Source organism: Hibiscus syriacus, unplaced genomic scaffold (genome assembly GCF_006381635.1).
Source record: "Hibiscus syriacus cultivar Baekdansim isolate YM2019G1 unplaced genomic scaffold, ASM638163v2 tig00010968_pilon, whole genome shotgun sequence".
Taxonomy (NCBI): domain Eukaryota; kingdom Viridiplantae; phylum Streptophyta; class Magnoliopsida; order Malvales; family Malvaceae; genus Hibiscus; species Hibiscus syriacus.
The window spans coordinates 307201-330227 of record NW_024062239.1 but is presented as its reverse complement, the minus strand read 5'-3'; the positions used below and the strand labels follow the sequence as shown (position 1 = coordinate 330227).

The 23027-nt window shown below is 33.4% G+C and overlaps 1 protein-coding gene across 1 annotated transcript; it reads right to left on the bottom strand.

The window, feature by feature from the left end:
• Positions 1 to 3080: 3080 nt before the first annotated feature.
• Positions 3081 to 5004, bottom strand: LOC120204472 (transcription factor MYB83-like). Its single transcript, XM_039204553.1, has 2 exons — positions 4712 to 5004; positions 3081 to 3882 (listed from the first exon to the last, which is right to left on the bottom strand). Exons 1-2 carry the CDS (start codon positions 5002 to 5004, stop codon positions 3201 to 3203), a joined length of 975 nt encoding a protein of 324 aa, XP_039060484.1. The 3' UTR covers positions 3081 to 3200.
• Positions 5005 to 23027: the final 18023 nt, after the last annotated feature.

The following is a 23027-nucleotide window of genomic DNA, read 5'->3' as shown; positions in this document are numbered from 1 at the left end:
TGACGCCACTATTTTTAAGTTAAGCGTTGTTACATTTATACGGATCAAAAAAGTTTGAAGTATTTGCTAACTTAAAAGGAGCTAAAACTAAGACAAAATAGATGGATCGAGCTGATAAAAAGACTACGATGCAATTATAGATTATTACCCCGGGAAGGCTAACGTGGTAGCAGATGCTCTTAGCCGAAAGACTTTTACAGCTCTACGCATGTTAAATGCTTGACTTTGTTAAATGAAAATAGTGCTCTAATGGCTTAATTGAAGCTAAAACCTTTACTCTTGGATCGAATAAAGGAATTTCAAAGGAAAGATGATAAATATTTAATAAAAATAGAACAAGTGGAAAAAGGTGAAATTAAGGACTCTGAGGTAAAGTTAGATGGATGTTTATATAATAGAGATAAAGTTTGTATTCCAAATAATGATAAGCTGAAAAATGATATATTGTTAGAAGCTCATTGTAGTCTATTGACCATGAATCCAGGAGGGAACAAGATGTATCAAGATCTGAAAGGGCATTTCTGGTGGTGAGGCATGAAAAGAGAAATATCAAAGTTTGTTGCAAAGTGTTTTACATTCCATCAAGAGAAAGCTGAACATCAAGTGCCTTCATGATTATTACAACCGATTTCTATTCCTCAATGAAAATAGGAAAGAGTTACGATGTATTTCGTAACTGGTTACCTTTGACACTGAACAAAAAGGATTCAGTTTGGGCTATTGTGGACAGATTGACAAAGACAACACATTTCATTCCTATTCGAACGGAATTTTCAATGGATAAGTATGCTGAATTATACCTCAAGGAGATAGTTTGACTATATGGAGTACCAGTTTCCATAGTTTCTGACAGAGATCCAAGATTCACTTCAAGATTTTGGAAATCTTTACATGGAGCATTGGGTACTCGATTGAACTTTAGCATGACTTTTCACCCTCAGACCGATGGTCAATCAGAGCGAACGATTCAGGTTCTGGAATACATGTTAAGGGCATGTGTGATTGAATTTCATGGATCGTGGGAGAAATATTTGCTGCTCGCAGAGTTTGCTTACAATAATAGTTATCAATCGAATATCAAGATGGTGCCCTATGAAGCTTTATATAGAAGAAAATGTCAAACACCATTAAATTTATTTGAACTAAAAGATCGAGACTTTGTGGGGTTTGAGCTGATCAAAGAAGTTGAAGACAAAGTGAAGATTATTAAAGGTAATCTTAAGATAGCTGCTGATAGACAAAAGTATTATGCTGATCTAAAAAGAAAAGAGATTAAATATCAAGTGGGAGATAAGGTATTTCTAAAAGTATCGCCTTGGAAGAAAATATTGTTGTTTGGACTCAAAGGAAAGCTGAGTCCGAGATTTATTGGACCTTATGAGATTTGAAAAAGAGTTGGACCAGTGGCATATCAGTTAGCATTGCCACCAGAAAATGAAAAGATCTGCAATGTCTTTCATGTGTCTATGCTTAAAAGATATCGATCAGATCCTTCACACATAATAGCACCGGAAGAAATAGAAGTTCAACCTGACCTGACCTACGAGGAAGAACCAGTACGATTTTGGCATATGAAGTCAAACAGCTAAGGAGCAAGACGATTCCATTAGTTAAAGTTCTTTGGAGAAATCACAAAGTAGAAGGGGCGACTTGGGAACGTGAGGAGGACATGAGAAGATAATTTTCTCATCTATTTGTACAGTGAAAATTCGAGGAAGAATTTTCTAAAGGGGGAGAATTGTAATACCCCAAACATCGACTCAGTGACTGAAGTGTAAGGATTTAAAATTTAATGGTTAAATTTGATAAATTAAAAAGTTTATGGACTAATTTTGTAAATTTGTGTTTAAGACTTGTTAGCAAAGATGGAAGAGTAGAAGGGCATTATTGTCTTTCAGCAGGATATGAATTTAATATTCTTTTTTAAAGATATTTATCATGAGATGAAAAGGGGGATAAGGAAAGGTCTGGAAACTTGGTTTACTTCTCTTAATCTTCTTCTCCCCACCGTAACCTATTTTGCCAAGGTGAGTTCTTTTGAATGTTGGTTAATCCTTTCATTTTTAATTTCGTTTTGAAGCCTTGAGTGGTTTAGAAGTTTAAGGAAGCTTTAAGATGAATAGAAACTAAGAGATTGGTGAATTAATGATGAATTAGTGGAATGGTTTTTTAAGGGATTTGATGATATTGACTAGTATTTGAATTTCTAATGATATATTTAACTTGAAAAGGGTCTATTTAAGAAGTTAGAAGTATTATAAAGGATTAAGAACATGTTTGAATATTTGGTGTGATTTTAGTTCTAAGTGTTCTATGGAGAAATTTGGATGTTATAAGAGGATTTATGGAGGCAAGTTAGCTATGATAAGTAATATTATGTTTGAGGGCATGAATGGAGAAGAAAGTTTAAGATTTAGGTGAGGTGTGTGTAAAATTTGAAGTGAAAGAGGTAAAATCAACGTAAGGGTATCGGTACTAGAAGAACAATACCGATACTATAAGGTTAAAATGTAAGGATAATATATAAGTCGGATGAACAATATCGATATTGATTGAAGAAGTATCGATACTGATGTGGAGGTATATATACCAAGAGGAAGGTATTGATACCGTATTGAAAATGGAATTCTAGAATGCTAAAATGGTATCGATACTGAAGTGGGTATCGTTACCATAGAAGAGAAGTATCGGTATTGTAGGAGGGGTACCGATACTATTAAGTCTGAAATTTAAATTAGGGGTTGTTGTTCCTTTTATGTAATTGTTAAATGGTGAACCATTAATGAAAATTTGTTATTGATGTTGGATATATCTATGTGTAGATTTGGATCGGAAGATCTACCTTCAAATTATTCCCCTATTTTGTACATGAAATCAAAAGTACAATTCAACAAATATAAATCTTTTTGTTTCCTTTTTCAATATTTCTGTATCACTATTCACATTTAATTTCTCGATGGTTCTTGCACTGACCTCTGCATGTCTCATGCTTGAATTCATATACGTGTGCTAAGCTTCACCTATTTATCCTTATTATGCAAGCTCTAAAAGTGACCCAAATTGAAAATAAAATCCAAAAAAATGTATAATGAATCAATAAGGAAGATAAGAGGGGCTGAAGTGAAGAATATTTCCTATACGTGGCTTTGGGTATAGAGAAGAAATTTGGAAGATAGAGGGGCAAGGTTAAGTGTAGGTAGTTACTCAACTTGGAAATCAAGGAAATTAGGGAAGGAGGATATATTATCCATCAAACCCTCTAAATCCCATTCTCCCATTTTCAAGTTTTCTCCTCCCCAATGATGATTTTCTAATCCAAACATGTCCCCTACTTTAATGCCCTGATGATCAGTGTTGTTGAAGCAAGTGTTATTATTATTATGGTTGCTTTTCCTATGATCAATGCTGTTGTTAATGGCCGTTGCAGCATTTTTATCTTCAATACTTCTACTCTCAAGTGGAGGAAGAGAAAAGTCACCTTCAAACCCTATTTTCCCAGGCTCTACAATCCCATGATCCCCATAAAAGCCCTGTGTTAAGCATGTGGGAACATCTAGTAAACCCGGAACGCACGTCAGATCGTAACGGTTGTTGATATCGAGCAGTGGAAACGGATCAAATTGGTTGTTTGTGACCATTGGCAGCGGCATGGATATTGTCGATGACGAGGAAATCGGGTCCATGCAAAAGGTCATCGCGTGATGTTCCTGCAGAGGGAAAATTCCTCCGCCTGCAACGTCTCTGGGATCCGATGAATCGCTGTTGTTGGGTGATGAGGTTTTCGATGAGTTGTTTTTAAGTCTTTTCTTTAGTGTTGAGTTCCAGAAGTTCTTTATTTCATTATCAGTCCTTCCTGGAAGACGAGCAGCGATTTGGGACCACCTGCAAATTCGTGAAAATAATAAGACATGGATGGATCTAACTACAATTTATAATATAAAGCTTCAAAAGATATGTTAAAAGCTTGTTGAATACTTGAATTCCAACACATTTTAGGGTTTAGAGCATTTCAATCGAACACGATAGGCTCATATCTGAAAATGAAATGAAACCCCAGAAAATATGAGTGGTGACGCTTGGTGCTGGTGTGTGGACTGGACAACTACTTGAAGCTTTATTCAAGCAGAGATTTCGGAAACTTTGGGAAAGCAAAGCTTGACTAGAAAAGAAAATACAAGGGATTTAAATGGAGATTGAGGTCACGTTTTTTGTTGTTTGTGTTTATCCCAATTGCTGCAATAACGGGTGTTGTTGGGGTCATTGTGGGTAATTATACAATAACGATCTCGGATGATATCTTTATTTCTATACGACCATTGCTATTCTGATAATGAAATACTATTTAAATCCATGGAAAAGGTTTAACTTTTTAACTATGGTTCAGATGTAGCCAGAAATTTATTTGATCAGAAGTACCATACTCAATGGGATTGAACAGCCCTACATTGATGTATATATTACATTCCTAAGCGGCTGTAAATAATGAACTACACCAAGAACTTCTCTGGTAATGTACAATGCACACCGTTAAGTGCATTCAATCTCATTAGAAATTATCGGTGTTTCACAATGTTGTCTATCTGTGGAATATTGTTCTGTGTAGAGGTCTTGGATTTAAACTATAGTTGTATAGTTGTAAGGTGTACGTGAATTGTCAATTGATTAAGAAAATATTAAAAAAAATCTTCGGGTTTTAGAAGGGAAAGAGAACCTGTTGCCGAGGATGGAATGCAGATGTACGATGAGGTCTTCCTCTTGGGGGGAGAAGGCGCCACGCTTGAGATCAGGTCTCAAGTAATTAATCCAACGAAGGCGACAGCTCTTGCCGCACCTCTGCAGACCAGCACTCTTAGCAATGTCACTCCAACAGCCTTGGCCGTTGGTTAGCATGTACTTGATGAGTTTCTCGTCCTCTTCCGGTGACCACAGTCCCTTCCTCAGCTTCATCATGTTGCGGTTTTTGTTAACTCTTTCATTTGCCATATTTTGATCAGGCTTCCTCATTGCGTGCTGGGTCTCGATCTGATCTAGTGGAGCCTTCTTCCTCCTTTTAACTGGCTTGATGGAGATGAGAGGAAGGTGTAATATAGGTAAACGATGGTTGCATTGGAGAGAGAAACAGAAAGCTTGATGGGGCGGTAATGGTGATGATGATAGCGATGGTTGTGGGGTTTATTTTCTTTAAAATATGGACACGGATGGTATTGTTATGATTTTCGTCCCTTTGTTGTACTGAAATTTGAAATATAATCCCTCTACTTTAGATTTGGCATAATTTGATCCTCTACTTTTTCTTGATTGACGAATTCTAAAGTTAATCCTAATTCTACCTAGATGATAGGGAAAAGACGGCTCTAGGGGAAGGAAATAAAATGCTCCTAAAGGGTCTAGAACCCATTAACTAGAGAAATATGAAAAAGAATACAAACAAGCACCTTGACATATTACGTGGGATTTATTTGATCCGCTACTTTATAATAATGTTAGTTATTTTATTAAAAAGATGACAAGTGTCAGTCACAAAGTTAGGATTATGTGAAAATTCAATAAATTATATTCAACCTATGAATCACTTTCTTAGACAATATCGTGTCGACGCCAAGGCATAGCCTGACACTGTCTCCTTGGGCATCCTACGAGTTCCTTAAAGCTTTGACACAGCTTAAGGTTCATCTTCCCAAACTTAACCAAGGATTTCCCTAGGCTTGTGTTCATGATGTTGGTGCCAGGGATTCAAAAAACGATCGTGTAACGGTATAACGACCGTTATATCGCGGTATCGACGGCTCCTGTTATTGATATCAGCCGAAATTACGGTGTGAAACGGAATCACACCCATAACGGCCGCAATTTAGCGGGTAATGGTCGATCGCAGCTATAACGGACCGTTTTTCCCGTTAATCCCCGTTACAACACCAAACATCACCAACAACACAATTACTTCAAAAAAAATAACAATTCATATATAAAAATCAATGTACTTTCCAGCATAAAAAAAAGTAAAAATGAAATAATATATTCTCTATAAAACTTGTAAAAATCAGTTTACTTTACATCAAAATTGAAAAAAAATAATCACAATTTCAGAATCGGTACAAAATACAAAAACAAAAAGCAACAGAAAAAAACAACCCCAAATTAAAATCTAAAATTTCTTGCTTGCAACTTCAAAGATCCTCTCAAATTTCACTACCCCAAGCTCAAAATTAGAAGAAGAAAAAAAAGTCTTCACTTTGAAGATAATCTCACAATTTCAAGTAAGTAAAATACCTGATTGTTTTAAGTTCTTCCTTCTTGCTTCTTGTATGCAACAACTAACATAGGTATGGAAAATTTTTGAAAGAAAATCTACACAAATCTATCCATTTTTGTAGTTTTGTGGATATTTTTTGTAGAAATAACAAGAAAATTTTAAGAAAGGTAACAAAGAAAAGAGAATGGATGCATTTGAAAAAAAAATTATTGCTTCTGCATTCTCCCTCCAGCCCTCCATTTTCACGGTAAAAGAAGGAGGTATTTATTTTGTGTTTTATCTTTACCCGTTCCTTAGGTTAGGGATTTAAATATTTTTATTTTATGTTTTATTTCTTATTATTTTTTTTACTTTTAATTTTTAGATTTTTTGGGTTTGAAGTTTGGACCCAAAAGAACCATATAAAATTAAATAGAATAGAGTATTTGGGTTATTGTTATGGTCTTATGAATTTACCCCCATAAAATTAACTTTCTGCAACTCTACTCTATGTTGAACTCAATATTTTTTATTTTTTATTTGTTATGAGTTCATATAATATTAATGACGGTAAAATTTGTATTTATATATTAATAAAAGTCTATAATTGTTACAAAATACTCTAAAAATCATTAAAAGTGGTTTTCTATAATTATAATTACTATATTTTTATAATAAGTTGTGACCGCGATAGCGTCCGTTACGTCCGTGACTGCGCTAAATGCAAAGTGAACTAAAACGCGGCCGCGACCGCAATTTGAATCCATGGTTGGTGCAACTTGGCCTAGGGAAGTGGATGTAGTATCTTGCCTTGCAATAGTTTTTAGAAAAGGTTCTCCATGTTATCACTTTCAAACGGTAGCAACTAAAGGTGTTATTAGTTTTGATCTATTAATGATAGTATAAAGTATAAGATCAAATCATGAGAAATTAAAGTATATGAATTAAATATAAATCTTTTAACATAAAAGAGGGATGAAAACCATAATTATACCAATATGAATACATATGCGTGTGTGAGAGAGTGTTTGTTGGTTGATGGGTAGAGTTGAAAACGGATTGGAGGGGGACCTCACTTGTGTGACATAGGAGGAATGAGATGGGATTGTTGGTCGTCTTGTCTTTGACTCTATCTTGTCTTTTTCGATGCATTTTTCTTCACTCACAAGGTAATCATCATATGCAATACAAGGTAATCACTCGCAAGGTCTCTCTCTCTCTCTCTCTCTCTCTCTCTCTCTCTCTCTCTCTCTCTCTCTCTCTCTCTCTCTCTCTCTCAGGGTTCAAGTCTCCCACGCATGAGATCTCCCTTAGTTTTCCAGATGAGAAACGTGATGAATATTATATTTATGCGTCGGCAATCTGAACACAATCCATGATTCATATTTATGGAACATGAAAAACCAAATAAAAACCGCGGTCCCCTGGTAGCAGTATTACCCGCTTCCCTGTTTTTGCCTAAAGCGGAAAAGCATTCTTTTCCTTCAAGCCATCTTTCTGTTAATAGTAAAGTGGGTTCATTATATAATATACATATTCTGCAACGATACCTAATAAAATATGTAATTTAAGCAAAGTCATCCATCTAAATTGATATGATTATCATCAAACCAGGCATTAATATTAATTAGTATTATTCAGTTGAGAATGAATAATATTTGTATATTTCTTAAAGTGGTATTGCAAATTGCCTTTGTTTTTTCATTTACTAAATGGACCCACTTTCTTTATTCACACAAAGATGATAGAGACAGGATAGCGCGTTCCTAGACCCCGACATGGTGCGGTTAGCAAAATTTGATTCATTTCAAAACTTTATTTTTTCGATTCGGTTTAATTAGAAAACTTTCAAATTTAAGTTGAATTATAAAATAAAATTTGAATAACTCAAATTTTTTTTAATTAGTGGATTGATTTTTAAGTTTAAGTTGAGCCATTCAACTTTAAATGATATATGTATAGTACATATGAAAAAAAAATATATATGGTTATAGGAAACTGTTTAAATTGAAATAAAATATTTACATAATATTATAAATATTTATAATTAAATTTAAACAAAAACTCGAATAACTTGACTCAACTCAACTCAAAAAAAATTCAATCAAGTTTGAGTTATAAAATAGATTTTCTCAACTCGAATAACTTGAATTTTTTTGACTAAACTCGATCAAACACTCACTCCTGGGCATAATTACATATATTAGGGATTTAAATTGTTTGTTGTAGTCATGTTTTCAGTTGTATTACGTTTATCGCAATTACGGACATAATGAGTATTGTCGCAATCATTACGGGTATCACAATCGTTTAATAACGATTCCGAATTCTACCATTGCTGTTATTTCAATATCGGCCACTTTTTAAATCCTCGCTTGATATTATTTGATCCTTCACTTGATCAACAATAGTATAACATAAGTCTATATACTATGCGTAAATGCACCAAAACTTCAGATTATATATATATATATGTATGTATGTATATATATGTATGTATGTATGTATTGTGTTTCCCTTTCCTTACCAAATTCCTGCATGCCAAGAATGGGTAACATTCATGTATCGTTGGAACCAAGTCTTATCCTATATGAGAGTCAAACATGCTTGAGGTATATGTTACTTGTGTGGACAGCGATTGCCACAAATTGTGGCAAAAAGTGAGGGGAAAACTCTCAAGCTACTCAAATGTATTCTCCTCATCATAGCAACAGCTGTTCAGGGGGGAAATAAATCTTTTTCATGCTTGTAAGGATGTTCCAAGCAACAAACTGCTTGGTTATAAAGACAAGAAAAAACACCTAGCTACCTCTTTCGCATTATTTGTATTACATTTATGCATATTTTTTCCTCTTTAAATGAATATGCTTGTATATGCTATAATACGTTCCTACAGGTGACAAAATATCAAATGCGGGGAAAGCATGACCTGAACATCAAGTGAGGTAAAATACAAGAATAAGGAGAAAGGAAGGAGGAAATTATAAGCTTTTGTGTTGAAACTTGGACGTAATTATATATGAATTAATGTTTAATGCATTTATGTTATGCCCATTAATTATGGTATGATTCAATAGACATTTAATCCGATAGTAGAGTGTTTGAACTTCTGTTTCAGTGGATAAATTTAAAAGGAAAATGAGGTTAAATTATATCATTGGTCGCGCGATCCACACTGTATTTAAGATGGACAAGTACCTACCTTAAAAACTGAATTTTCCTAAGGTAGATATATATTTTATTGATTGTATTCACTCTAAAATTTTATTTATACCCACGCATAATTATAAAATTTTATGTTGTTAATATATATGTCCATCCTAAATAAGTATTATCCCATTTTTATAGTAATCTCTCTATAAACTTTCAATTTATACACAACACTAACGACACTGAAGTTTTTTAGTCACCTCTTCATTAAATTAATAATGGATGCTAATGTGAATAATTTAATTGATAAAATAATAAATTTAACCTTTTAACATTTATTTATTCTTATAATTTGATTTTTTTTCTAAAAGTTGAACAAACTTAGTCTACAACACTTTCAAAATCAGGAATATTTGATCTTGATTATAATTTAAAAACAAAACAAGAAGCACATAAAAATTATTTTTGTATATTTTGTTTTCGTCCCCATGCTTATTGATCTTTGTTTTAGACAAGTTTGGATCCATCAAATAAGTTTGGTCTGCCTTACGACAAAGGGATTTCCTTTCATGTGATTGAGACCTTCAAACGAAAATTATTTAAGAAATGCAAGTATGCTTGGCGGTAAATATACAAAACCTTGCCTTCTCATGATCGCGACAACCGTTGCTTAATGCTACAAAAGAGGCCATTATGCATGACACCAACCCACACTAACAGACCTTCTTCATTAATTGCACATTTGCTTCTTGCAAATAAGCTCTTAGCCATCTCAACCGAAATTACCCTGAAACGAAGACCAATAATACAATACTATAAATTCGATAACCTTGTCGTACAAACAATCTATATAATTTATAATGAAAGTTTTTGATAAAATAAGCTGAACTCAATAAATTTCGACTGATATGACTTTATATACACTTATTTTTTTATTTGAAAATCTAGTTGGTCGGAGTAGGCTTAGTTTTGATCTAACTCGATCCGATCGTGTCGGATTTTTCTAAAAAAATCAACTTCATACCGAGTTGGGTAGAATTTTTTAAGAGATGAGATCGGGTCAGGTGAAGAGTGAAAGAACTACGACAAAACCTAACTCGTGGATAATAATATAATTTCTTTAAAAATTTATTAATTTTTTAATTAAGTTCTTATTTCATACCTGGTCGGGTCGGATTTATACTCTAAAAATTCAAGTTGAGTTGGAGTCGAGTGGATGATATATATTTTTCAGGTCGGATCGGTTCAGATGAATGATATATTATTTTCGGATGAAGTCGAGTTCGAGTAGAAGATACATATTTTCACATCTGGTTGGATTAACTAAAAACCTGACCTGTTACCATCTATGATCCCAACAGGACCAACTACAAAATCCAATAAAATATGTCATTTACATGAGTTCATACCACTACAAATTCAACAACCAAAGGCCTGTTTAACAAAGCCCAAAACCTCAACAAATATATATATATATATATATATATATATATATGGGTTACTATTCATTTACGGTTAGTGTAAAACTTTTATTTTTTACACTATTTTAGGATTGTTGGATGAAGGGAAATCAAATGCTGAAATTAACTCCTTGTTTTTTTCATTAAATATCTCCTCATTTCCTGCTGTCAATCTCAATCTTTATTTTTCTCTCATCCAACGATCCTATAAAGATATAAAACTTTTTATTTTTACATAGTGTAAGCAGATCTATATATATATATATATATATATATATATATATATATATATATATATATATATATATATATATATATATTGTAATTTATAATTATAAATTTTATCCGAGTCCAATATTATGTTTGGATCTACTGAAGTCTCTAAAGCTAAGACCTAACCCATCTACCCATTAATCCTTAGGCCCAATAACTCATCTTGTTCACCATTATAAAGTTTAAACTTAAACCTAGTTAAAAAAAACATAGCCAGTGGCTCGTGGGCACTGCCCAATCTAACCCCCAATTCATACCACGTCATCTCTACCCAACATAATCCTAATTTGACAGACTCTTCCATGACTATAACTCTAAAAACAACACTCATTATCATTCAAATTCGGTGAAAATTATCTCAACACAACAATCAAATCCAAAAGAATACAACCTTCATAATGTCATATTCTTCCTTAAACAAATCCTATACAACTCCTCTTTACACCCAGATTAGAGGACATGTAACACCCTAGACCGGTACGACGCAAAGTCGACCGATTTAAGTTGATACACTGAACCACTAAATGTCTAACCAACTCTAAATTTAACTTTCTCATGATTTAAAACGACCATAAAATAAATTGAAACATAATAAAAATCTTTTCACTGATGAGCTCCAAAATAAAATATTTACACTTCAAAAATATTACAGACCAACTTGACTGAATCTATGACTCAACTGGGCAATAATGTTTGCAAATACATGTGCCCAATAAAAACATTGAGTCGTACATCTGATCTGCACTGGACTGGTCTGGACCTTGGTCTGTCTACTGCATCCCTACTGCTTAATCTACTAACATGCCAACGGAAACATCTGAAGGTTGAGCTAACTAGCTCAGCACCACACTAATGGCTAAAACATACTAATTGTAATTCTCTGAAAGATTTAAACATTCAAGTCTACTGCTTTTCTATATGGTCTACTAATATGTTATGTACTACTTTAGTGAGTATACTTGTATACTTACTTGTCGAAACGATTTTTTTTCTTATGAGTGAGATTTTAAAAAACCACACAATTTTAAATTAATTTTCTCTTTTGATTAATTTTTAATTAAAAAGTAATGTGATTTTAAAAAACCTCTCATTTCGAAAAATTTGAAATTCATTTTAAAAAATAAAAACGTATGGTTCGAGGAGTCACCACCAATCTTTGATTAGGGTGTGATTGGGCACCCAAAAACATTTTATCATTTTAAATAAAAATTAATTTTAATTAAAATGATAAATTTATAGTTCGCGTACCATAAAATTAAGTTCGGGAGTCGGTTACGCGTAGGGAAGGATTAGCACCCCCACATCGCCCTAAATCGGTACCTAGTCGATTAATTAATGTCTTTGCAATGAAATTTACAAGTTCGAATTTAATTTGACTTATGATCCCATAAAACAACAAAATATGAATTTTAAAATGAAACTAATAATATTTAATTATTTCCTATCGAGAAGAAAACAACCCCCTCATACATTGAGACAATCAATTCTTACTCCAATCGAAAAAAGAAATATTATAATTACATTATAATATTCAAATGCACCAAAATAGATTAAATTAAAATTACCAAGTCTTTTTAGAAAGAAGAAGAATATTCGATTATTTAAAAACATCGAGATCAGACCTTAGATAAGTTCTAACAATCTTTTCTCGAAGAATTTAAATAACCAAATATTTCTTTTTCTTTCGTTCCCAAATTTTAAGTGAGGAATCAATTTTTTTAAGTTTCACTATTGGGATACACTTTCAGTTTAAAATTATCGAAAATGACTCTTTAATGAGTTAAGACAAGCCCCTTAAAACAATTTTAAAATAAAAGAATATTACCCTTAATCTAATTATGTAATTATAAGTCGAGTTATCCACGGGAGGATATCATGAAAATTACAATACTATACTAATCAATAAAATGATACAAGGAATGTCAAAGGAAATGTAAATATAGAAAATAATATTAAATAGGTTAAAAACCAATTTAGTGTTCAATAAAAAAACATATATTCTGATGATTTTAAAAAATAATGTTCATGATGTTAATTTGTTTTAAAAAAATAAAAGAAAATTTTATATCTATTAATATACATATGTAACAAATTAGTTAATTATTACAAAATTACTTAATATAAATATAATTTATTAAAACCTATTTAATTAAACACTACTTTGTAATAATACCTTTACACATGGATTATCATGACAAAAAATAATAATATCAGGACTAAAAAAAATGGACAGATAACATTAAAATTAAAATCATAAATTGAACACAAATCAAGTCATAAAATATAAACCATCACATTCCTTGCACTGAAATTGAAATAAACCCTAATTTCATGTTGGACTAAAATGTAACTCTCAAAAAAAAATATTAAATGTATAAACAAACGGAAATTCAAAACAATTAAATTCAGGGACTAAAATTAAATACGCGCAATACTAAGGAGATGAAATTAAATACATGAAAACTTCGATTTAGGGACCAAAATACAATAGGTTAAAAATAACAGGCTTAGCATGTAATTAACCTCTCTCTATCACAAAACACGGGTAGTCTCAGCCCTCAAAATGCTGTCGTTTTGGTTGACACTTAAACGACGCCGTTCAGACGACCGTATATATATATATATATATATATATATATATAACAAATAGGGTAAAATTTTTATCCTAATTAATTTCCATCCATTTCTCATCTTAACCCTTTTTCTTCCCCCCCCCCCGCCGTTCTCTCCATTCTCTCCCTCTTCTGGCTCAACCGAGAGCCACCAAAGCCTTCTCTCCGCCGCCTAACTGTCCGATAAGGAGTTTAATCACTCCATAAATGAACCCCGACTAAAACCCCTCTGAAGAAAACACATCCCTAACCCATGACCTAAACCAGACTCCCTTCGAAACTCTACTCAATTTCTCCTTTCACTCGTACTCAACAAATCCAAGCCTCCACCACTTATGGGCTCCGATGAAGAGCCAAACCACTGCCGAACTCAAACTATAACCAACCCTACTCCGAAACCCTTCGAAAATACCCAAATCCAAATACCCTACCCTCTCTCAAACCGAAACCTTAAACCATAAAACCAACTCAACAGAATCCAAGGAAAACAGAAGGCTCACCCTCGATGACTCTTTGGGGATGCTGCTACTGATTTTCCTACTGGAAAGGTAAGGTATCTTTTCTTTTGCTTTGACTCTTGGTTACTAGGGGATTTGGTCATAAAAAGAAAAAATATATATTTTCTTTGCTTTCTTTCTCTGCTGCTAAAATGGTTCCACTTTTTATCTCTTGCTCTTTTTACTCTCCTCCCCTTATTGCTGATGATTTTCTCACTCCTTATGGTTGCTGAATTTGCACTCTGTAATTTCTTTTGATTTTTTTTCCGTTTTCATCTGCCTCGCTGGATATCTCTACGTGGCCAGGGAATCTGTTTCTCGTTGTTTTCTTTAGGTTGTTGCAGGTACGTTCCAAGGTGGTTACATGCAATAGACAACTGGCCTCTAGAAGCTCGGATGGCATTCTCACGTGCCACTGAGAGACCTCCAGCGGGTTGCTAACCGTGTTAAAGAAAACACATCGACATTAAGTATATGGCCATAAGGGAACATGTTAAAGAAAAAAAAGTGGTCATTGAGCACATTAACACTAAGCATATGTTAGTTGATCCTTTAACTAAAGTCATGCCACCACATAAATTTAAGGATCATGTTGTCTCTATGAGATTTGTTTCCACTTTGTAAATTTTATTTATAAGAATGATTTTAATGAAATTCCATTCAGTTTGATATTTCTCATATTATTTTGTGCACGTTAATTTTAATTATTCCGATAAATATTACTAAAGTTTGGATCTAGAATAAACATTGAGTTTATTCATCTAGAAATTTGGCTAAGTGTTGAGACATGATACATCGTTATAAATGGAAGATATTACTCAACTATAAGAGAAAATATCGCTAGGATCCATGCATTGTGTTTTGATCTTAAGTTATGTTGGGCAATATGAACCAAGCGGGAGAATGTAAACAGTTTATTAAATAATAAACTAATTTAATAGTTGGTTCATGGCCATCATACATTTTTTGAATGCCACGTTCCATGTTGCTTCCCTCCAATATGAATTTTCACATTCCACATTCAAGCATATTGAAGTGGTTGTAAACGTGCATTGATTGGTACGGTTAAGGGGTGCAGACGTGTGAATGTGATGCAGTTTTGGGTGTTTTTTATGGAAAAAAATCACTATAAATACTTGTATCGAAGAGGTCCCTAAGCACAAAAATCAAATCATTCATTCCAAATCATTATATTTGAGAGCATTTGGAAATATTCCATCTAAGTGAGGTTTTGAGTGTTTAGAAGATCTACTACTTACGTCAGGACTACAGTTGGCGACACCGAGGCATTCCCGGTGGAAATCGGACTCCACCAGGGGTCGGCTCTTAGCCCTTACATCTTCGCCTTGATTATGGACGACATCTATTGTGCGACACCAGACGGTGTACCTTGGTGTATGCTTTTCGCTGACGACATTGTCTTAGTGGCTGAAACAAAATCTGGGTTGAATAGCAGACTGGCTACCTGGAAGACTGCTTTGGAAGAAAAAGGTTTAAGGATCAATATTGAAAAGACAGAGTATTTATGTTCAAACTTCAGTGGGAACCAAAATGATGAAAATGTAGAAGTATGCATAGAAGGACACGTTCTTCCCTCAAAGGATTGTTTCAAGTACTTAGGGTCTATGATACATAAAGATGGGGGTGTAGATGATGACGTTACACACCGTATAAAGGCGGGATGGCTAAAGTGGAGGGCTGCTACTGGAGTTTTGTGTGACAAGAAGGTGCCTCTAAAACTTAAGGGAAAATTTTATAGAATGGCAATAAGACCAGCGCTGTTGTATGGATCAGAATGTTGGGCACCCAAGAAGGATCACGTTAGGAGGATAGAGGCCGCAGAAATGAGAATGCTTCGATGGACATGTGGTAGGACTCTGTGGGATATGACGACAAACTCTGCTATTAGGATGTCCTTAGGGGTGATGTCTGTTTCCGAAAAAATGAGGGAGGGAAGACTACGGTGGTTTGGACACGTCCTTAGGCGACTACCGTCGGATGCGGTCAGGAGGGTAGAGTCGATTACAGTCGACGGTGCCAGAAGGAAAGGACGACCAAGGCGGAAGTGGGATGACTGCTTGAGATCTGATTTGAGGGATTTAGGCCTTACCGAAGACATGACCTATGATAGGAAATTATGGAGGCTTAAGACTAGGGTAGTCGAGTAGTGTGGGTCACATCTATAGGGTGTATCATCTTTGTCTTCTTTTAAATGCATTTGTAGTTATTTCCTTGACTTTTACTTTTTATACTTTTCTGTTATTGGTATTTATGAAATATTAGAACTGGGCTTGCTATCGTTGTCTCATGTGTATCATTCTCATCATGTTTCTGCTGTTAATTTTAGCCGGGTCTTAGGTTTCTGTCTATATGCAGAGACTCTTTCGTAGGGATTATTTTGCAGGGATTACTCCCCATTACAGAAGCACATATGATATTAATGACTGCATATGAATACTGTTTAGCTATGTATTTATGTAATTATTTATACATGCATTGCATTTTATCTATATTTTTAATTTTCTGACTGCCGGAGGTCTTTCACGGAAGCTATTCTCAACCTGGCGTTGGGGGCAGCCTACTACCCTACCTCCCCCTTACCCCATACATATGGGAATTGGGTTTTGTTGTTGTTGTTGTTGTTGTGAGGGTTGTTTATACTTAAGTGTGGGTTTTTGGGAGCTATATCAGATGATGTCTTGAAGGGGTGCCAGGTTTCGTATCTTGTATATGCTTAATTTGTATTGTTGAGTCAGTTGAGTACTTCCATTGTAAGGTGCATTTTGTTTGTATCCATAATCATGGTCACTCTTTTTCCTTCATATAGGGTGGGGAGGCTTTTTATTGAGGACTATGGTTATGAGTCTTGATTTTGTATGTTCAATAAATACAAAATCGTTCTTTTCAAAAAAAAAAAAAAATTATAAGAATTTCCATGATTTCAAGCATGATATTTTAAATGACCTTTTCACCCCTTTGAGTTAATTTGACTAATTTAAGAAGCATGATTTATTTATGATTACTTGAAGTATGTTGGGTGATCTATTTTGTTGTTATGTTAAGAATTTTGATTGTTTAAATGTCTTATCCTTCCACTTATACACATGATTAGGTTTTGTAAGTGTCTGATCGAGTATAGATTGTTACAATAAAGTCAAAAAGATAAAAGATGATCTAATAATGAATGCTTTTCACGCATCTTTGTGTAAACGTCAATCATAAGAGCATGCATTTGCATCATTAACATACATATTTCCTTGTAAATTCATCTTTGCATAAGCATTTGAGGTATGTACATTGCATCATGACATTACTATAATAACTCTTTCACGAGATATATTTTTAGCATTTTATCTTCCAAAAATAAATCTCAATTTTTATCATGAGTACGTTTTTGAAGATTCTCAATTCTCCTTTCTAGAGGACATTTTCAGAAAGCATTGATAATCCTACCGAGGCATGTTTTCTGAAATCTCTCGTAAGATGGTTGTAAAGTTCGTAATTCTCTATTGATGACCTCTATTCTTTAAAAAAAAAAAACCGTTATTCTCATCTCTCGATGATGCTTTTTAAGATTTTCTCCTCATTTGAGGATGTTACCTTCAAGTGTCTCTCAAGAGATATAGTCTTTGATACTTGTCTTTCGAGGACCTTTTTCAGAATTCTCTCTTCTCTTGATTATGTTTTCTTTGAAAATCTTGTTTTTTCTCCCTTGAGGACCTCTTATAAAATCTATCTTAAGATTCATCTAGAAAATTTTCGCCTCTCTTGAAGATGTTTTATAGAAACAAATATTGTCTCCTTTGAGACTATTTTCCCTCAAAACACAATTCTTTTTCTCATGAGACTCGTTTTCATTGAAATAAATCCATTCTCCCGTGAGACATTTTCAATCTCTCTTGAGATAAAGATGAGTTTTTCTTGAGAAATAATTGATTTGAGACTTTCATTTTATCTTACGTGATCCTTTTTCCAATCTCGCTTTAGATAAATTTTACAATCTCTCTTTAGATAAATTTTACAATCTCTCTTGAGATATTTTTCCAAAATTTAACATGATGATGGCTTTCAAACGTATTTTCACCAAAATGAATGGGATTCGTCGTAGACATTCCAATAAGGTTAATGCCCTCTAAGTTGACTCCTCCAGGTTGATTCTTCATGTGAGATGAAGCCACTCCATGATCCTTTATATTCGAGCACCCTTTTGGACCTTTTTCCTTATTAGGCTCTCAAACCTCGAGGAAAGTAGTAATATGGCTTACCATGTCCTTCTGAGCTTGAGCCACTTGATCCTTTAGACCTTTCTCGATACCATCCAATTGACACTTTAGGTCCTTATGAGATTTTTCCTAGTCAATGACCTGCTCTTGATAGTTTTTTAGCTTCTCTTCTGGGTCTTGAATCTGGCCACGCAACGCTTCATTCTCTTCTCGACTCTTCTTAAGGTCTCTGGTCCCCGTTGCGCATTCTCTTGGAATATAGACTTAAGCTGCAAGATATACTCTTTAAACTCAGTGTTCTTGGTTTGGCACTAAGCTAGCTCCTCCTCGCCCCTGGCCTGTGTCTCACGAGGCCTGTGTCTCACGAAGCCTGATTGAGACCCTTTATCTGATCAGTTTTATCTTTGTACCTCTAAACCCAAGTATTGGTGATCTCATATTGACCCTCAAGTAGAATATCCTCGCACTTTTTCTCTAGCTATCATTTCTTCTTTTCAACTTTGAGTTCTTCAACTCTTTACCCCTGGTATCCAGCTTCTTGATTCTACAATATTGATACAACATTCAATGCAAGTATGCATACAATTTTCAAGTAGTAAAGTGTCTGCTACAAGCGCATTAGATGTTGAACCCACAAAGAGATATAAGGTTGAAATGATAAGGTAAGAAAAAGATAGCCTGAAAATTGTAATTACTTTTATACTTGGATGAATATAATTATTTTACACTTGTGTCAGTTTGATATAATGTAATTGATTTTCGGGAAAATAATTTACATAAAATGGATTACCTAAAAATTATTTTAGGTAAAATGAAATACATTAAATCTGTTTTACTTAAAAAGAATTTCATTATCTGGAGTTTTATGAAATTATTTTATGGTGTTTTGATGATATTATGTAAAACATTTTCACTAATTGTTTCATACACTACAATTAATTTTATAGAAAATCATTTACATAAAATGAATAAAATTTGGTTCGGTTAATATTTTTTTTAAAAATTTGATCTGTTTAACAACTAAAGATAATATTATTAAAAATTGTTTTAGTAAGGTTAATGGTAATTCAATTTGATAGGTTGTCGAATTAACCATTTGAACACTTTAATTTCAATTAGTAATATTTTATTAACATAATATTAAATTATTATATTTATAAAAATAATAAATTAGATTAATTATATTAATAATTTATTATATATTACTAAATTTAAAATATAGTATCATATATTATCCTAATATATATATATGAGTACATATTTATATAATATTAAAAATATAATATTATTAAAAATTATATTATATGTATATTAAATATTTTAATGATTAATATTTTATTAAATGTGTTGAGTTAATCGATTGACGGATTTGGCCAAGAGGGGTGAATTAGCAATTAAAAATTTGGTGGAAGCTTTTGCAGAAAATTGAAAGTAATTGTACAGCGATTTAGAGTGGTTTGATTTTCTCAATCAAAGTCTACGTCCATTACCTTAGCTATCCACACTAAAGATTTTTCAACAAATTCACTAATTTGTTCTTTCTTTTGAGGCCAAAGAGATAACCTTACAACACTCTCAAGAATATACCCCAATTTTTGAGAACACTCTTTCCCAAAGAGAAGATTACAAATTTGCAAACTTACAAGGAAAACCTCATAAGGTAAGATGTTTGCACAATTCTAGAACAAGAAAAGAACACTCAAAGATAATTACAAATGAACACAAATGGTGTTCTTGAAAGCAAAATGAATATTGAAAGGAAAATTGGCTTGATTTGCACAAACTTGGTGTTTAATGCTTTCTCTCTTGTTTCTCTATAATTTCTTGTTGATCAAGGGCTTCAGAACTTGTTTAAATACACCTTGAATCACTTCTGAACGTTGGGGATAATTAATGAAGATAATATAGCCGTTTAAGTGTGAAAACATTTAATAAAAATGCTTGGAGCGTGGGGGGAATCGGTTCCCCCTCATGGGGAATCGGTCCCCCCTCATAGGGAATCGGTTCCCTAAGTGTAAAATTCAAATATTTCAACCGTTGAACAGGGGGGAATCGGTACCCCGTATGGGGGAATCGGTTCCCTCCGAGCATTCTGGAAATCTCGGAGTCAAACCATTCAGGGGAGAATCGGTACCCCCTTGGGGGGATCTGTTCCCTCTGAACAATCTGGAATTTTTGACTTTGAAATAGTTCGAAATACTTTGAAAGATTATTTTGAAATTGTTTTAAGATTAAAACTTAATTTTACACTTAAGTAAGGATTAAAAATAATTTTTGAAATATTTGGAGTAATGTTTTGATATTCGAATAATTATATCGAATATACTTAGAAAATCATTTCTGAAAATCTTAAAATTCATTTAACTTAATTTGTTATATCGAAATATCAAAATGTTTTCAACAATCTCCCCCTTTTTGATATAACAAAACATTTTAGTAATTTTAAGATTTTGAAATCAAGTTTTGAAATTACTTTGAAATTACTCTCCCTTACTTTAATATTTCTCCCATTTATCATTTTAAAGCACACTTAAAACACACACTTCTCCCCCTTTTTGTTAAATCAAAAAGATTTAAAGAAACGTGAAAAACATTTAGCCAATTGATTAGGTATATGTATGCATAAGCTGCTAAGATCACAATCAAGAGAAACGTTAGCCATTAGTTCCATAATCAATATTCATAAACAATGTGATATGGTAAAATTGGTCATATTGCTAATAATGATGTAAATGATGCAATAATGAATAAATCACACCAAACATATAAGTTCACACCATCCATAAATCCAAACAAATTCACAATCCACAAATTCAAACATTCCAAAATATTCAAAATGTTAAAACAATAAGTTTGGAGTTCAAAGTAAAACATTTAATCATATATCCGGATCAGGAGGAGGAAAACGAGCTCGCATAGTGGCCATTTCGTTAGTGAGGTCATTAATACGTGCGTTGGTTGCTTCATTATTTGCACGCATTTCCCGAAGAATTTCTAATTGTTGAGCTCCCATTGTGGATAAATGAGACTCTATAGAATTAAAGCGCAAATCCATGATCGAATATCGGAAATCAAATGTCTCCATAAAAGATTGAAAATATGGAGGCATTTGAGTCGATTGTTGTCCATGCTCCTCGGGTTGCTCAGGCTCATCTTTGGCTTCATCGATATCCCTCATTAATTGTTCAAACTCTGGATCTTCATCAGCTTCGAGTGGAGCTTGTGAAGAACTAGCTCCCAGAGTAGTTGCAGAAGATCGAACCCATTCACCGGATTCTTTATTTTTGACCCATCCCGCTCTTGTTAAAGAAAGAATATTGATTTGTTCCTTAAGAGGAAAGGAGGCATCTAGACCAACTCGAAGCTCGGCTTTAGAAAAGAGATTACTAAGGATACAACCGTAAACTAGTGAAGAACAAAGTTTCTTATTTGGCACTAGGTTAACGGTTTCAACAATCTCAGCAAAGATAATCTCAGAAATGTTTATTTTTATATTGTGTTCAAAACAATGCAACCACCAAAGATCTAAAGCTCTGAGAGTAGAATAACGACCCCCGGATGGTCGAAACCACCAAGTGATCATAAGATGAAGAAAACGCTCATGAAGATCTAGAACACTTGCACTATCATTTCGTTTATATCGTGAGCCTAAAACTTGTTTTTCATTTGATAAACCTTCATTATCCAAGCATAAGACATTCGCTATGTAAGCCGGATCAAGATGGAAATATTGAACTAGTAAGTAGGAACGTACTCCTATGGTTTTGGTTTTGTCACGATTTTTGATACAAACGGCATTACAATAGAAGATACGAACAAGTTGTTGATAGACAACGGGTTCAAGTTCGAAAAGTTTATCAAATTTCCATTCGTGCAAGATAGGGAGATATTTAAAGTTAATAGCAACCATAGCTTGAAGAGATGGGATACGTTCTTCCCTAATCTTATACGAGTCAAAATATTGGTAAAATCAATAACGATAATCTTTAGGACCCGGTTGATTGAAATAAGAATTTTGGATAGCCAAGTTAGGATCAAGATTTGGAATAGGATTTTGAGGAATATAAGGAGGATTTGGAGGAGGATTTGGTTGACGACTAGAATGACTAGATGAAGACCTAGCACGTTTAGGATTAGACATGGTGAAGGAAATCAGAATAGATTGGATAACCTGCAATTTTAAAAACAAATGTATGCAATTCAATTAATCCCAAAACTCAATTTGAGTCCTCAATATTTCAAGGTTCTCTAAATCAATCCTAATGGGCAAAGTTTTTGAAAAACTTTTGAAAAATATGGTTTTGAGAAACAATATATGTATAGTTTTCATAACAACAACATAATTTAATCAAAACACAATAATTTGAAAAACAACAAATTTTTTTAATTTCGAAAATTTAAAATTTTTGGAAAATTCTTGTGTTTTTGATGAAATTAGTTGTAACATCTAGTTTCTAATCACTAAACAATCAATGCCCGATCACTATATCAACCTAGAACTAATTAAAACTAACCCTATGTTCAAAATCAATGAAATAGAGAGTTTAGAAAAATTTACCTTGAAAGATGAAGATTGAGGG

Bases quoted from the DNA above. Each gene is read 5' to 3' on its own strand.
- LOC120204472 (XM_039204553.1), bottom strand. From the start codon at position 5,004: ATGAGGAAGCCTGATCAAAATATGGCAAATGAAAGAGTTAACAAAAAC. The intron at 3,883-4,711 runs GTTCTCTTTCCC...ACGAATTTGCAG, and splicing joins CATTCCATCCTCGGCAACAG to GTGGTCCCAAATCGCTGCTC.